The sequence below is a fragment of the Rhinichthys klamathensis genome, unplaced genomic scaffold (assembly GCF_029890125.1).
Source record: "Rhinichthys klamathensis goyatoka isolate OS25496 unplaced genomic scaffold, OSU_Roscu_1.1 h1tg000370l_1, whole genome shotgun sequence".
NCBI lineage: Eukaryota > Metazoa > Chordata > Actinopteri > Cypriniformes > Leuciscidae > Rhinichthys > Rhinichthys klamathensis.
In genome coordinates this window covers 361,990-377,246 of record NW_026606878.1, presented here as the reverse complement: position 1 = coordinate 377,246, position 15,257 = coordinate 361,990, and the positions used below count along the sequence as shown (strand labels likewise).

Genomic DNA, 15,257 nt, shown 5'->3' with positions numbered 1-15,257 from the left:
GACACATAGAACGTCAAATTTGTGGCAAATTGACAAACCAATTATGGTTTGCATGTCAATTACCTTCATAACAAGGTGGACATGTTGAAGCCGCCCCCTCACATCCTCTGGCTCTGGGGGCGAGTGTTGCGTAAAGGATGGCGAGGAGTGGCACAGGATGCGTTTAAATAGCCACGCTCACAAACTTTTACGCATCACAACCTCTTCAGCTCTGCACACTGGTTTTACGCATCGATACTCTGCGCTCTGTGAAGATGCGTTGCACACTTTCCAACCTGCACATGCTGCACTCCTCCGTCCTTGCGCTGTGGTTCACAGCTTTCCAGGGCTTCAGACCTGCGGATGCTGCCCCCAACCCTTCTCCTCTCCTGGGCTCCAACTGGGGGAACCCGCGGAGATTCATCCACCTTCAGACAACTTCAGACTTAAACAACTTCTACTTGGAGATCAGCCCGAACGGACATGTGCGCAAAACTACAAACCGGGGGTCCTTCAGTGAGTATAGCCTATACCTAATGTTTTTCATCAGCATAAAGATGATGCCACCGATATTTAGGATATTAATACCAGTAAAATAAAAGTCAAACTACACCAGTCTGAGCAAAGATGATTAAATAAAACATTTTTTTTTCATATCAAAACACTGTCCTTTATATCTCCCCAGTTTAATCTTCTTTAAATCCTGCATTTCAACAGGTGTAATTTTATTGAAGGCAGAGAGCAGAGACCGTCTGGCAATATTTGGAGTGAAAAGCAACCGATTTTTGTGCATGGATGCAGGAGGGACCCTTTTTACATCTGTAAGTTTTTAATCAAATGCATTTAAGTTGAAAAAGGTAATAAAAAAAAGTATAAAAAGTAAGGCATTGGCTAATCTTATGTAAGTTACACACACAGATCATTATTAATAGCCATAAGGCCTGTTCACACCAAGGATCAGAACTATAACGAGATAAAGATATTATTCTGAAAATCGTTCCAATAGCCTATAAAAGAATAGCAGAGTCCACACCACAACTATAACCATAATGGCACAGAGAAAAGTTGGAATCACTTTCAGAACGAACAAACTAGTTATAACACAGCTTTGAGGGTATAGCCTTTCTTTTTGAGCCGCTGTGGGAGTGACATCAAAATTGACATCTCTCTTCCGACTGCCGTTAACAATCTCTCTCTATTTTTTCCCCTCTTTTGAAAGTTGCGAAACACTATTATGGAGTTTTTCTTTTTTGTTATTTGAGCAAATGGGAACATGAAAAATATATTTAATGTAGTCTCTCATTCACCACTATAGAAGTGTACCCTACTATGATGACTTCTGCTTGTGAGAAACCCGGAAATGTGGCAACGGTCAATTGTTATCGTTATAGTTATCGTTATAGTTCTTGGTGTGAATGGGCCTTATACGTCTTGGTACATAATAATAGCCGTGCCACTTTGCCTTCTTTGGATTTGTTATTTTACTATTGGTATATTTTTTTTATGTCTTTAGACGGTCTGCAATAAAGAAGATTGTCTTTTTCACCACACACTTTTGGAAAACAATCGTGACGTGTACTACTCCACCAAGCATGGCATACTGCTTAACCTGGATGGGGCAAAACAGGTGTTCATAGCTGGACAAAACCTCCCTCAGTCATCTCTCTTCTTATCAGAGAAGAACACTGTCCCACTGGAGCGCCTGCAGCACCGGGAGCGGAGGAACCGTCAGGTGAATCCGTCAGACCCGCTGAACGCGCTCCGGTACGGAGAGGAGTCAGACTCCAGAGCTGCTCAAGAGGACGATGCGGACTTGGACTTTGAGCCATCGGAGGGACAAAACATCTCCAGAGAAACCCTAGTTTCCCCATCCGATGATGACCCTTGGGACCTTCTTCACGACTCAAGCCCCGGCAGTCCCCGGATTTCAGCAATTGTCGGATAGACCATCTTGATCCTCCATGCAGGTGACTGTGGACCCACCAACGTAAGAGTGTGACTGACTCCATATTTTCATCAATGGTCATAAATAAATCTTTTAAAGGACATATATTAAAAATCAAATTCACATAGATCTGAAGATTCTTTAGGCTTTTTAATATCTGCATCCCACCAAATCTGAAGAACCTGCGTTGTTTTTTTTTCACCTGCCCCCATGAATTTGTCTTTGGTGCTGGACACCACCCGTGGATAACAACTGTCAACCAAGAAAGTATTTATTTATTTAATTATTACATATGTTTTATTTATGGTATTTATATGGATGCTTTAAATGTTAGATGTGCAGGGAAATGTTATAGGCAATACCCGTTTTACTCGTTTTAAACAAATAAAAGTTTTTTCATGATTAAAGAAAATATGTTCTGTGATTTATTTGTGTCTTATTCGTCTTGCAGTAAAATTAGAAAGTAAGTTCGTTTTTTTTTAATTCTTTTAATGTGCAATAAACAGTAAGCTATGACATAAACACAATGAAAGGCAAACACAAAAAAGTGTGACATTTTCAAAGAGAAAAAGAAAAATAATCTTTGCAGAAAAGTGAGTTAATTCGGACAATATCATCTGTTTATCACCTTTTGGTCACTGGACTGTGAGATTTGTTTGACTGAACTCAGTGGAAAGCTATCTGGTTTAACATCTCAGGTTCCTGTCATTAGATGGGAATGATGAACACTCAGAATCAATCTGAAATCTGAGTCTCCAAGAATAAACCTTTCCACATTCTGTTTTGTTTCCAATGTCAAAGGCTGCACTTTGGTTATTTTTGGAAGGAAAGGCCTTACAGAGAGCCCACCTTTAGGTTACACCATGACCTGGTTATGTTAAAGCTCTACTAGAAAGAGGATTTAGATTTTGTAGCTGATTTGAGAGCAGCATGTTTTGACATGTTTTGAAAAATGACATTTTACAGTTTCTTATGTAAATTTTTAAAAAGGTAATTTGAGTTACGTAATTTATAAGAAATTTGTAGTGGGCTACATTTTTATTTTACTCAAGAGAAGTTTCTGATGTAAAATTTCAATGGAGGTCTTATGGTTGGTTCAGTCTAAATCTGCTGTTAGGCTAATATTGCAAAAGTCTATCATTATCTCAAACTTTTTATTTATTTATTTATTTATTTATTACCAAAATAGCCTATATTCTGTGAAGTAATCCTAAACTATTTGAAATCCTTTACTAAGAGAGGATGCAACGTTATATATTGTTAAATAAACAAATAATCATCAGGTTATTAACATCTAACATAAATAGCTAATTATTATAATTATTTATCATTATTATTATTATTATTATTAAGATTTACAAATACATCATGGGGGTACACTATGATAAACAGCAAAAATAAATAAGTTAAATCAAAAGATAGAAAAAACATATTTTTTTCCATGTGACGTGATCTGCGCGTCCACGCTTAGAATCGTATCCGCAGATTCGACATTTTTATAAAACGCACTAAGCTTGTACCAATTAAAACAAGTTTCGTCGAGGTTTTAAGACCATATAATAATTGAAAACTACTATTATATTTTAATCACTTACTTTGTGTTGAACTGGAAACACAACGGTAGACACGCTTATAGTGAATTGCAAATTCGTATATTCAGGTAGATTTCCATAGTTTGTTTTCAGGCGGGACTGTGCCTGCCTCAGCTCCGCTCAGCTCACATCAAAACAAAATGATATACATACAGACTTTCTAAAATTGCCCATTATATTTTTAACTTGAACAATAGATATCACGAAAGGTAGTAGAAAAACACGGTAGTACTGTCAGTGTTCATAGCGCATAAAGTGCGATTTTATTATCTCTTTTTTCACTAAATTATGGACAGACCTTCCAGGTGCGTATTAACGTTATATAACGTTTAATGAGTTAATCAGTGCCTTAGATTAGTGTTGTCTTGTCACTTTCCATATGTGCTTGCATCTGTATGACAGCTGTTGCTCTTTGTTTTTCGTGATGACCTGTTACTTACTGATATTTTCATAATCAATCACCGTGAGTTCAAAAATCTGGAAAGTCAGTGTCCTCTTTGATGCAAACTGTTTTCTACCTGTCATCAGAAATAGGAAAGCTGTTAACTACTCAGTCTTCCAAGACGATGATGGTGAGACATCTGATTTGCTTTAAGGATATCACTTCAAAATCACTTAGAACCTATAAAGATGTTTACATGATTTATGTGACAGATGAGGACTTTACCTGTGTGAAACCTCCTCCCAAAAAAGCTCGAACGGCTGTTTCGGAGAGAAACCAAGACAAGACTACAAGTGCATCTCCAAATGAAGTTGTTATTCTCACCAGCTCAGGAAGCAGGAAGAGGTTACAAAAAGCTTTTTTTGCCTTTTCAAAACACATTTCACTCACAGAAAAGTATTAATGTACCACAGTCCACTGAGTGTATGTAATGACACCATTGACCCTTTACTGTTGCGTTATTTCAGGACGTCTCTGGATGATAAACTTTATGACAGAGATTTGGAGACAGCTCTAACATTGTCATTGCTAAACTCTCCAGGAACACAAGATGGAGAGCCTACAACCAAAACAGGTGAATATTCTGCTGGTCTAAATACTAATTTCCCTCATTCATGAAGTGCAAAGCTGTATTTTACTGTTATTTATTGTCTTTTTGTGTTCTGCAGATGATTGTGACGTGTCTCAGCCTGCTCAATGTTCTCCACCTGTTCTGATACACTGCAGTGCTGATGCCAGCCATTTAGGTAAAAACAAGTAATTTTGTCTTTTTACTGGTCACAAACTGATTATCTCTTCTCTTCTATATTTTTATGATTATTTGTACATATTTATGCAGCTTTATTTGACATTTCCATGCAAAAACCTTTGTCTATTCTCTAAACAAAACTCTGTGCTTGATTTTGTACAGTAGACGACAGTCATCCCCATCCAGATTTTCCTCCTGTGCTGTCAAATTGTTGCATTGATGGCAGAAGTTTAGGTAATGCAGGCTTGTCATTATGCAGATATGAACTATTGATGTTTACAAAATTGAAATTTCAAAGGGTAAAAAAAATCAGAAAGAAGAGAACAAATGTTATATTTTCTATAAATGTGTGCCTATCAGGTGTTTATTATTGTCTTTGTTTTCAGGGCTGAATTTGATCAGCATGGATGCCTCCACTACCAATGTTTCCAAACAGACTGATGCCTCAGAAGAGCAGAGCAAACCACTGAAGGAGAAGGACAACAAAGTTGATGAGGACTACCAGCCGCAAAACACACCAGGTAATCTGAGGACCTTCACTTAATTAATGAGGCAAAGTAATAATTTTTACAAAGTCTTAAATGTTGTTTTTGGGGTCTAATAGAGCAATGTTTTCATGCTGGAATGTAAAAAGAAAATCACATGTTTGACATTGTTGTAGCACCTCTTTTTCCAGTCTGTCAGTAACGCTCTGTTTAGTTCCTTTCTTTATGAAGACCCTCCTCTTGAAAAGCACAATGTGCTCTGATTGGTCGACTGGACCAGTGTGTTGTGATTGGTCAACCACTTCGAGTGTGTTTGGGAAATGTCACACTCCTTACCATGACTGCGAGTTTCAACACTACTGATTAACTGAACCAGGCCTCGTTCCTTTATTTTGCGTATGCTTTGGGCAGGAATTATTTAAATGAGGAATATTGTGAACAATAGAGAAAGTTGAACATATTAAAAAGCATAATAGATACTTTTTAAAGTCACATGGACCTGGACTGGCCTCTGCTGCACATGTTTTCAGTGTTTTCATGATGAAATTTAATACTACTGATTCGAAATGTGGGCATTTATTTATGGTTGTTCCGGTTGCAGATTCGGAGAGTGATGCAGACTTCACTGAAGAAGATGAAAGTGAAGACGAGACATTCACGGTGAAGAAGATAAAGGTGGTGAAACTAAAGACAGAAAAAAAGGCACCACCTCCTGTGAAGGACAAGAAGGAAAAGAAAGACAAAAAGCCCACGAAAGCCTCAAAAGCTAAAACCTCAGGTACTTTTTTCTGCTCTTAAGAGTGTGTTCACACTTGTAGTTAGTTTCTCTTGGTTCTTTTGGTCTGGACCAAAAGAGAAAATCATACATTTAGTCCTGGTTCACACTGTCATTTTTAACACCAAAACTAAAGGTACAAAACAAAACAAAAAACGACATATATTTTGTGGCAAACCTTACTGTCATTTTTAACACTGAACCTAGATACAAAACAAAAAACAGCTTTTCTAACATATATTTTGCGACAAAACTTACAGAACATCCAAAACAATGCTGTGTGCTGGGCTAAATGCGCTCATTGTATGTGTGTGTACATGGTATTTTTACCAGCTGAGAACTCGTGAAGAGTTTGTTTGAGGGAGTCAAAATAGTGCGAGGAATCCCTCCGTCACACACCCAAACCGAGATCTGCTGCAAGTAGACAGCATTTCTGAAGCCTATACTGAACTGTAAAGAGAAGCATTTTCTCTCCTATGATGAGAAAAAAAGGTATGCTTGAGTATTCTGTCCTTTTTAGGGGTCGCATCTTGTGACATCAGGTCCTGGTTTTGGCTAGTTTAGATGGCTTTGGTCCGTGTTGCGTTTATATTTCTGTCGAACTGTACCAGAGTTCGTTTGGAAGCGGAGCGAGATCCACCTTTTCATGGGTCTCAGTCCACTTGTCTGGTGCGCACCAGGGTTCTGCAGCGTTCACAGTCATTCAAATGAACCACACTAACAGAACAATCGCACCAGAGTTCATTTTAATTGAACCAAACCTGCTAAGTGTGAACACCCTACATTTTACAGTCCGATGAAAGACATGCCACACTAACACGTAACATCTCTCTCTTTCTGACAGCTCCCAGCCCAGCGATCTGTCGGAGTCCAGCTGCTCCTGTGTCTGGACTGAAGAAGACACCAAATACTCCACCTATCTCTAAACCTGCTCTCTGCTCCAGTCCTGCAGGGGGCAAATTGCCTAAGTGGAATCCCCCTGGTGAGACTACAGGCTGAAATCATCGATGCAAAGTTGTCAATTTTGACTGGCAAAAAAACAGAAAAAGTGCTGTATTTGTGGTCCTGTTGTAAATTCTTTCTAACTCCATTTCCAGGTCTGGTTGGCCGGAGTCCCGGTGCGTCTCAGAATACACCTATGAAGTCTCCTGGACAGGGGCTGCGTTTAGGACTTTCCCGTCGGGCTCGAATCAAACCCCTTCACCAAAATGCTGCTGTGAATTAAACAGACTAGTTTTAAAGAAACTATATAATGAGAAGCTGCACATCTTTAGGTTTCCATGGCAGAGAAAAAAAAATGGTAAGAAGTCTATTTTCAAAGTACTGAAATTTGTCCAGAATTTTAAGGCCTTTCATCCCTTACTTACAGTAAGAAATAAATTATTTTTTGTTGTCAGTGTAATATTTTTAAATGTCTTTTGTGTGGTGTGTTTTAGCTCTGTAAATATGCATTTTTTGATAAACATTAAAGACTATAATATGCTAAAATCTGAATTTGCTCACTCGTTTTCATTCACTCCCTGAAGTGATATACAGTACATATATATATATATTAGTGGACTAATGTAGGGAATAGTGAATGAGGGTATGGGGGCGATTTCGGAGCGCCTGTCTTAAAGGGGTCATATAATGGTACATGCACTTTTACAAGTTGATTGTACTGAAATGTGTGTTGGCAGTGCCTGTACACAACCATCATAAAATGATAAAAATCCATCCAGTATTTTTGTTTTAATCTCCTTATATGTTTTCCCCTGCCTCAAATTGAGCCGTTCGATTTTGTGACATCACACGCTCGGAAGCCCCTCCCATGATTGTTGATTGACAGCATCGTTTCTACACAGACCCGCCCTCGCTTGTGAGCGAGCTGTCAATCATAGTCCGCGCGGACCGGCGCAGTCATTGTTGATATGCTGGAGCACTGTCTATGAGCAGAATGGCGTCTAAGCGACTGTGGTGTTCTGTTCTTGTGTGTAATAACGAACACAGCAGTCATTTTAATGTTCCTAAATCCGAACCGCTGAAGACGCAGTGGCTGAGTTTGTTTTCGAAGGGAATATTCCACACGATCAACGTCAATGCTCTCATGTTTGCGCGAATCATTTCTCACCAGACTGCTTTATAAACGAGCGTCTGTATAAACCTGGTTTTGCTAAGAAGCTGCTCATGAAAAAAGGATCGGTACCAGCTATTCGTGTTCCTGCTGAACCTCTAGAACAACTGAAGTGAGTGTAACGTTTTATTAAACTTATATTAATATTATATTTATATTAATCTTTGCAAATCGCTAGCTGCACGCTTCACAATGAATGCGTCTAAGGTTTACACTTAGGGTACATTACGGCATGTTTTCTATGTATGATGTCCTCAATATAATTCATAATCCCACGTTTATACTGAACAACACGTTATGGTTATTGTGTTATTGTGTTACAAACGGTGTACACACAGAACAGAGAGGCGGGGTGAGCAAAGCTCATTATCATTTAAAGTCATATGCACTGAAACAGCGTGCTGAAAACAGAGCTGTTTTTGACCAAGTAAAATAAGTGTTTTCTTACAATACTAATGAGAATTTTTAATTAAAGTATATTACATATATATATAACTTTTAATTTAGACCCTAAAGAATCATACTAGCTTGTACAAAAATGGCATTATATGACCCCTTTAAGTGAACGCTCAAGCCATGTCTCCCTCTAGTTGCCAAAACAAGCCATGAAGGAGAGGGGAACAATAGGGAAGCTGTCCTTACCGCAGTCATCTGGGGTGGAGAATATACGGCTATATTCTTTGAAACATTATTGAATGTGCTATGCAAATAAAACTGAAAACCAGCTCACACAGCACTGCGGTTTCAGACTAACTGCCAACAAAGCCTTTAATATTAATTAAATAGCCTGTGTAAATTGTAAGAAGTCTTGTTTGCAGAGGCAGGGTGTTTCTTCATAAATTATGTTACAATAATATAAGTCAACTCTTTGTTGACTTATATTATTGCAGCATCCAAGTCTTTCAATGCTGCAGGTTTTGTGAATACTCAAAACTGCAACAGGTGATAATCTCTTTGGGAATACTCTCACTGTGTGCCTATTTTGACTTAAAATAAGATATCTATGACTTTTCCTAGTTTGGTGAACTTTATGTGGGTGCTTCTCAATAAATAAAAAAAATACATAAAATAGTTATTGGTGTAACAAGTGCCTTCTGTAATCATTTAGGCTAAATCAAAATCAATCAAAAACACATGACAAGAGAAAATTAAGTTAAAGGACTGTAATGTCAGACTGGTTCATTTTGCTGAATGATATCATTGAGGTTAAGACAGTTTGGTCAAGTGAATATTTTGAAGTGTTTAACCAGGATTCAATGTCCTGGTCTCCTCCAAGATTAATGTGATTATGTTAGAGTGATAAAGACCAGCAAACTAAAAAAACACTCAGCAAACATTAGTGTCACAAAATCTAACATGGGCTGTGCCCACAGACTAACTGGTACCTGAAGAAGGAAAACTTGATTTTGCCGTTCTGATCATCATGAGAATTAGCAGTGTGAAGAGTTTGTTTCCAGTCTTGTCTTTTGCTGTGGTGTTTCTCTATATGAGTTCTTTCAAGTGGGAAATCCAAACTCAAGAGAAGCAGCTTCACCAAGTCCAGCAGAATTTCTCGTTACACAGCGCACTTCTCCTCAACAAGCTGGACAAACTGGAGGCTCATTTATACGCTGTTGGTGAGTTTCTAATATGTTTTGTAATGAAATTTGACAAAAATGATTTGTTTACCTGTTGTTTTACATATTACCCTTTAAGCGCTCTTTAAAGTTGTCAGGAAACCAAAATTGACTCTATTTATTTCTTTTAGTTCACCCAAAAATGGAAATTCATAATTTACTCAACCTTATGTCATTCAAAACTATATGTTTTTTTCTTCTTCTGTGGAACATAAAATAAGATATTTCTGTCTGTCTGTCTGTCTTGATATATATGCAATGCATCATGCAAAAGTTTTCCGGCAGCAATGCAATTTAGTGCTTTAAAAAAATGAAACCAGCTGTTACAATGCCACTATGACTGGGATATCTCTTTTTAAATGAATTTTTAAAAATTACATAACAATTGTCATACACAATATTATTTAAATCACTGTTTTGAAGAAACTTGGTTGGATTCTATTAATGTAATTTAAAGTGATTGTAGACAATGATTTTCAAATAGATCAAACAACAAAAATCTGTTAATATGAGCTTTAAGGTTTCAACTTCGCTGGTTTAGAGTAAAAAGTTCTAACAAATTTTATTGACTTACACAAACATTTTTGCAGAAGAGAAAAGCCTCAAAATAAGAACTGAGAAGAAACCAGTAAAGAAGCCAACAAAGAACCTGTTTCCAAACTCTGATCTCTTCAAGAAATGGACTGTGGAACTTACTGAGGACGACCAGAGGAAGGCTCAGGATCTCTTTCAGAAATACGGCTATAATGCCTTCCTCAGTGACCAGATGCCTCTGGACCGGGAGCTGCCGGACACTCTAGACCACAGGTGAGTTTCAGCCGTTCATGGAAACGCTCTGACGTTCTTGATGGATTCATCAATTTTCCTTTCGTCATTGTTCTGTAGATGCATTGGCCGTGAATATCCGCACAATCTGCCCACCATCAGTGTGGTACTGATTTATCTGGATGAGGCTCTGTCTGTCATTCAAAGAGCCGTTTGCAGCATCATCAACAGAACTCCAGCCCACCTGCTCAAAGATATCATACTGGTGGACGACCACAGCAGAAATGGTTTGTTTCTCTCAAAACCTCATCAAATCTTAGTCTCAGATGCATATTGTAAACACACTGATCTAGTCATTCTGGATGTTCTGTCTTCCACAGAAGAGCTGAAGACACAGCTGAATGTTTATGTTGGCTCCATCAATGAGAAGCACCCAGGCCTGGTGAAGATGGTGATCCATCCAGAGCAGAAAGGCCTGTCCCAGGCCAGAATCTCAGGCTGGGAGGCTGCCACCGGAGATGTGGTTGCCATCTTGGACGCCCATATTGAGGTCCATGTCAAATGGTGTGTAATTTTAGTAATCTTGTTATGTTTACATTTTATTGTATTTCAGCTCTATTTCTATTAACGAAAATGATTTGAATAGCTTTAATTTTAGTTAACAATGACAACACTTGTGAACAACCACCACAGACACAGACAACGGAACACAATAACAGTGTAATGAAATGACATTTTCTCAAGTACTCTCTCACTTTTAGGGCGGAGCCTCTGCTTGCACGTATCCAGGCTGATCGCACGCTGGTCCTGAGCCCAGTGTTTGACAGAGTGAATTGCTATGACTTGGAAGTGATAAACAATCCTGCCTCTGCTCATGGTTTTGATTGGTCTCTCTGGTGCATGTACGTGGCTTTCCCACAGAAGTGGTACGATCAAAAAGACCCTTCACAGCCAGGAAAGTGAGTGTGTATTTTGTCTAATATTGTGTTTAAGATGTGACTCTTTAGTGTGTAATGCATCTGTTAGTGCATGTATAAGATCTGGAAAGTTTTCCACAAAAGGTATTTATTCCATCTAACAGAAAACGCTGCTCCAGACCTGCCCAAAATGCATCGATCGAAGTCCAGATATAACTTCTGTAAACGTCTGTCACAATTGACTTTCATACCTGTCATGGCGCAGCTCTACATCGAGTAGTGCAGGTATAACCCAGAAGACTAATTCACGACAGGTTCCTTTGAGATTTTCTTAAGGGTTTTTATAATGGGGTTTGTGTAATTTACGTTGTAGAACAAAACGTCAAAGTATCGTCAACTTATATTTGCCACAGGCTTTATTTTACTCATAAATTAAAAAATCCCCATTACAAAACCTCATTGGAAAATCTTGAGGGAACCAGCTGCGAATTAGTCTTCCGGGCTCTGACGTCATACCTGCACCACTCTATAAGGTGTATAAAGAAAAAAGGTGAGACACGATTATGGGATGGGGCATTACAAATCTGACACACGCTCGGCCAATCACAGCGCACTGGGTGAGCCGGCCAATCAGAGCACTCTGGGCTTTTCGGAAGGAGGTGCTTTGTAGATATCAGAGTGTGTCTGACAGACAGGGAATAAAGGGGAATATGCGGAAAAAAAATTTGAACATTAAAGCATGATAACTATTCTAGTACACCCAATAAACAAAGTAACTACCTTTTAAAATAGTATCATATGGCCTCTAAGTTTAAGTTGTATGAAAGCTGTTTCACGCTGACAATCGTTCTGTTGAGCTGATCTTGCTTGTGCTCTATTAAATCCGTTCTCTCCGCCTGTTCTCCAGGAGTCCCTCTGTAATGGGAATACTTGTGGTTGATCGTCTGTTCTTCGGTGAGATTGGGACTCTGGATGGAGGGATGCAGGTGTACGGAGGAGAGAATGTTGAATTAGGAATACGGGTAAAGCCCATGATCATTCTACTGAATTATATTATATTAAACTCTATATATTATACTATATTCAGTGTTGATTTTTCTCGGCTCAGGTGTGGCTGTGTGGAGGAAGTATAGAGATTGTTCCCTGCTCTAAAGTTGCCCACATTGAAAGGGCGCACAAACCCTACATGTCTGACCTTAGTGGTGTAATGAAGAGAAATGCCCTCAGAGTGGCAGAAGTTTGGATGGACGAATACAAGAAAAATGTCCACATCGCCTGGGGTGTCCCCGTACAGGTAGATCTCATGAAAAGATTCAGTCACACAAATTCTGGATGTTCAAGACCAGTTTTAGGAGTTTTGATGTGTTGATTTTGTCAGGTTCGGTTTGAGACCATTAAAGTAAACCGAGATGTGTGACTAAAGGTTTTGAGGTTTGAAATGTTAAATTGCCTTGGCTCTTCATTAGATTTATGATCTGTTCTCTTCTTTTCCCACAGAACCATGGGATAGACATCGGTGATGTTTCAGAGAGAAAGAGACTGAGAGAGAGGCTGAAATGCAAACCATTCAAATGGTATCTGGAAAATGTCTATACGGCATTACATCCTAGGAATGATTTACTTGGTTATGGAGTGGTGAGTGACATGGTTCACTATGAACTGCTGCCATCTGGGCGACGATACTGCCTCCCTCTATTTACCAAAAATAGATCTAAATCTTAATTTGTGCCTCAAGCAATTAAGTTTTTAAACATGTAAGGTAAATAGGCAGGATGCTCAGCTGGTCTCGTATGCCTAATTTAATCGGTAGTAAGGTGTGGGGTATGGGGAATTATGTGTTAAGTGTATTGGTGTGTGTTTACCAGTATGTTTGAAGGTTCTTTGTGTGGTGTATGATATAATGCCTACCTGATAGTCTGCAAACAAATCTTGCTATGGGGACAAATAAAGAGATTGATTGATTGAATGAACAAATTAATGAGTTTTATATAAGAGAGGTTTAATATAATGTCCTTATTATCTCTATCACACAGCTTATTAATGATCTGCAAACAAGTTTATGTTTGGATAAGGGATCATCTGAGGAGAACACTCCCATTTTATATCCATGTCATGTCTATTCCTCCCAGGTATAATCTCTTCTCTTCTCTTCTCTTCTCTTCTCTTCTCTTCTCTTCTCTTCTCTTCTCTTCTCTTCTCTTCTCTTCTCTTCTCTTCTCTTCTCTTCTCTTCTCTTCTCTGTATTTTTGAGGAATATTTGAGAATATTTTATACTTTATTCTCTTCTCACACAGGTATTTTACTATACAGCAAGTGGTGAGATATTTGCTTATCCCCTGCCGACCCTTTTACACGGTCGGAAGCGCTGTCTAATTGATCCCGGCTTAGGCAGGTTTCCAGAGCTGTCCTGGTGTTCAGACACTGAAAAACAAAAACACATGTACTGGGACTTCAAACAGGTGAACAAACCCCAAATACTGAGAGAATACTGTGGTATATCACAATATATTTCATTGCATGAAAACATTTTCTTCATCTTGTTTGATTTTCAGGGACAGGCCATACAGAACCGAGACACCAAACGCTGTCTGGAGATCAGTGCTGAGCAGAACGTACACAACGTTTTTATTCAGGAATGCAGAAACCAGCACTGGAGGATAAAACAAGTAATTCAGGATTTTTGAAACGCAACATATAATCAATTTAGATAAACGCAGCTGACATGTTGGAGCACATTGGAGAAACAAAGAATTTAGGTGCTAAAAATGGCACAAAAATATTATATCTGATGAGAAATAAAAAATATAACTGATACTCAGAAAGAGGATTAGAGAGAAAAAGAATGATTTTCAGAGTTCAAATAGAAATCGTAATATATGACAAAATAATTCAAATGTATTTATTTTTTGGCCAAGTCGTGCATCCTTATATAAATAATTTTAAAATAAAACAATCAAAATAAAACGCTCAACTAAATAAAGATTAAAATTTGTGTCTGTTAACCTGCATGTCATGTGACTGTTAACGGACATCAGAGATTTGTGAATATGCGAATGTGCTGTTAAATTACTGAAATATTAACTTAACTTAATATTAACATAATTAGTGTATTATTTGGCTCTACATAGTTTACAGAAACTTTACTAAATCAATGTAAACCTATACGTCCTTTTCAATATACCACTCAGATAAATAAGTGTCAGTTTCAGTTTTTCAGGAGTAAGGTTCTATGTAAATAAAAAACACGAGCAGGAATACATTGTCAAATTTCAACTATAGAATAAAAGAGGATTTAAATGAAATGTTGAACTTTCAGTACAAGAGTAGGTTATTTTTAAGAAAATCGATGGATGGATGTAAGTTTGATTCGTTATGAAATCATTGTATGTTCATTATTTTTAGAAATTGTTTCATGTTTCTAAGTAGTCTTCCTAACAGCTCTCGAAGGTGCATGTTGTCACAAAATATCAGTGTCTATTAAAGGAATAACCAAAAAAAAAACATTTTTTTTCCATCTTTTACCTGCCCTTAAGCCGGGTGCACACTGTGCGATTTTGGCCACGATTTGGCCGTCTGAGACCATTTTTACAAATCCTAAAAGAATCCTCCTTAAAATCTGAAGTCTTTGATGGTTAGTTTGACATGTTCACCGACAGCCGATGACCGTTGTGATCAAATCTTACCTCCGACGAATTTCTGGCAGTGTCAGAAGATTTGACTCACAGTCCTGCAGTGGGACTTCTACGACGACAGTCAAATTGGCTTTATGCACAGCTGCACTACTTCCTGAACTTCAGCCAGCTCTTTTGTTTCCTGTCTGCCATTATTGGACAAACTGATTAATCCAGGTGTGCCTGGCCTCAGTAACAATAATCAGGCA

The 15,257-nt window shown here is 38.2% G+C and overlaps 3 protein-coding genes across 4 annotated transcripts; all 3 read left to right on the top strand.

Moving 5' to 3' along the window:
* The first annotated feature begins 205 nt into the window (after positions 1-205).
* fgf23 (fibroblast growth factor 23) lies at positions 206-2,315 on the top strand. The gene is made up of 3 exons (XM_056233463.1): positions 206-495; positions 697-800; positions 1,493-2,315. The coding sequence occupies exons 1-3, from the start codon at positions 255-257 to the stop codon at positions 1,922-1,924; spliced, it is 777 nt and encodes a 258-aa protein (XP_056089438.1). The 5' UTR covers positions 206-254; the 3' UTR covers positions 1,925-2,315.
* A 1,377-nt stretch (positions 2,316-3,692) lies between these two features.
* On the top strand, positions 3,693-7,493 carry rad51ap1 (RAD51 associated protein 1). 2 transcript variants are annotated; one of them, XM_056233496.1, is made up of 10 exons: positions 3,693-3,821; positions 4,045-4,088; positions 4,171-4,303; positions 4,426-4,532; positions 4,627-4,704; positions 4,872-4,940; positions 5,093-5,227; positions 5,793-5,969; positions 6,811-6,948; positions 7,064-7,493. In XM_056233496.1, the coding sequence occupies exons 1-10, from the start codon at positions 3,805-3,807 to the stop codon at positions 7,189-7,191; spliced, it is 1,026 nt and encodes a 341-aa protein (XP_056089471.1). In that variant the 5' UTR covers positions 3,693-3,804; the 3' UTR covers positions 7,192-7,493. The 2 variants fall into 2 exon arrangements, with proteins under 2 accessions (XP_056089471.1, XP_056089470.1); XM_056233495.1 differs by having other exon boundaries at positions 4,869-4,940.
* Positions 7,494-9,484: 1,991 nt separating this feature from the next.
* On the top strand, positions 9,485-14,119 carry LOC130069560 (probable polypeptide N-acetylgalactosaminyltransferase 8). The gene is made up of 11 exons (XM_056233494.1): positions 9,485-9,695; positions 10,286-10,502; positions 10,581-10,747; positions 10,841-11,024; positions 11,222-11,419; positions 12,285-12,399; positions 12,486-12,671; positions 12,875-13,012; positions 13,411-13,506; positions 13,672-13,836; positions 13,930-14,119. Exons 1-11 carry the CDS (start codon positions 9,503-9,505, stop codon positions 14,059-14,061), a joined length of 1,791 nt encoding a protein of 596 aa, XP_056089469.1. The 5' UTR covers positions 9,485-9,502; the 3' UTR covers positions 14,062-14,119.
* Positions 14,120-15,257: the final 1,138 nt, after the last annotated feature.

Coding starts and splice junctions, on each gene's coding strand:
- fgf23 (XM_056233463.1), top strand. CDS start 255: ATGCGTTGCACACTTTCCAACCTGCACATGCTGCACTCCTCCGTCCTT. Junction 496..696: donor TACAAACCGGGGGTCCTTCA/GTGAGTATAGCC, acceptor GCATTTCAACAG/GTGTAATTTTATTGAAGGCA. Junction 801..1,492: donor GAGGGACCCTTTTTACATCT/GTAAGTTTTTAA, acceptor TTATGTCTTTAG/ACGGTCTGCAATAAAGAAGA.
- rad51ap1 (XM_056233495.1), top strand. Junction 4,941..5,092: donor CATTGATGGCAGAAGTTTAG/GTAATGCAGGCT, acceptor CTTTGTTTTCAG/GGCTGAATTTGATCAGCATG. Junction 6,949..7,063: donor GCCTAAGTGGAATCCCCCTG/GTGAGACTACAG, acceptor CTCCATTTCCAG/GTCTGGTTGGCCGGAGTCCC.
- LOC130069560 (XM_056233494.1), top strand. CDS start 9,503: ATGAGAATTAGCAGTGTGAAGAGTTTGTTTCCAGTCTTGTCTTTTGCT. Junction 12,400..12,485: donor ATGTTGAATTAGGAATACGG/GTAAAGCCCATG, acceptor TTCTCGGCTCAG/GTGTGGCTGTGTGGAGGAAG. Junction 13,013..13,410: donor ATTTACTTGGTTATGGAGTG/GTGAGTGACATG, acceptor TCTATCACACAG/CTTATTAATGATCTGCAAAC.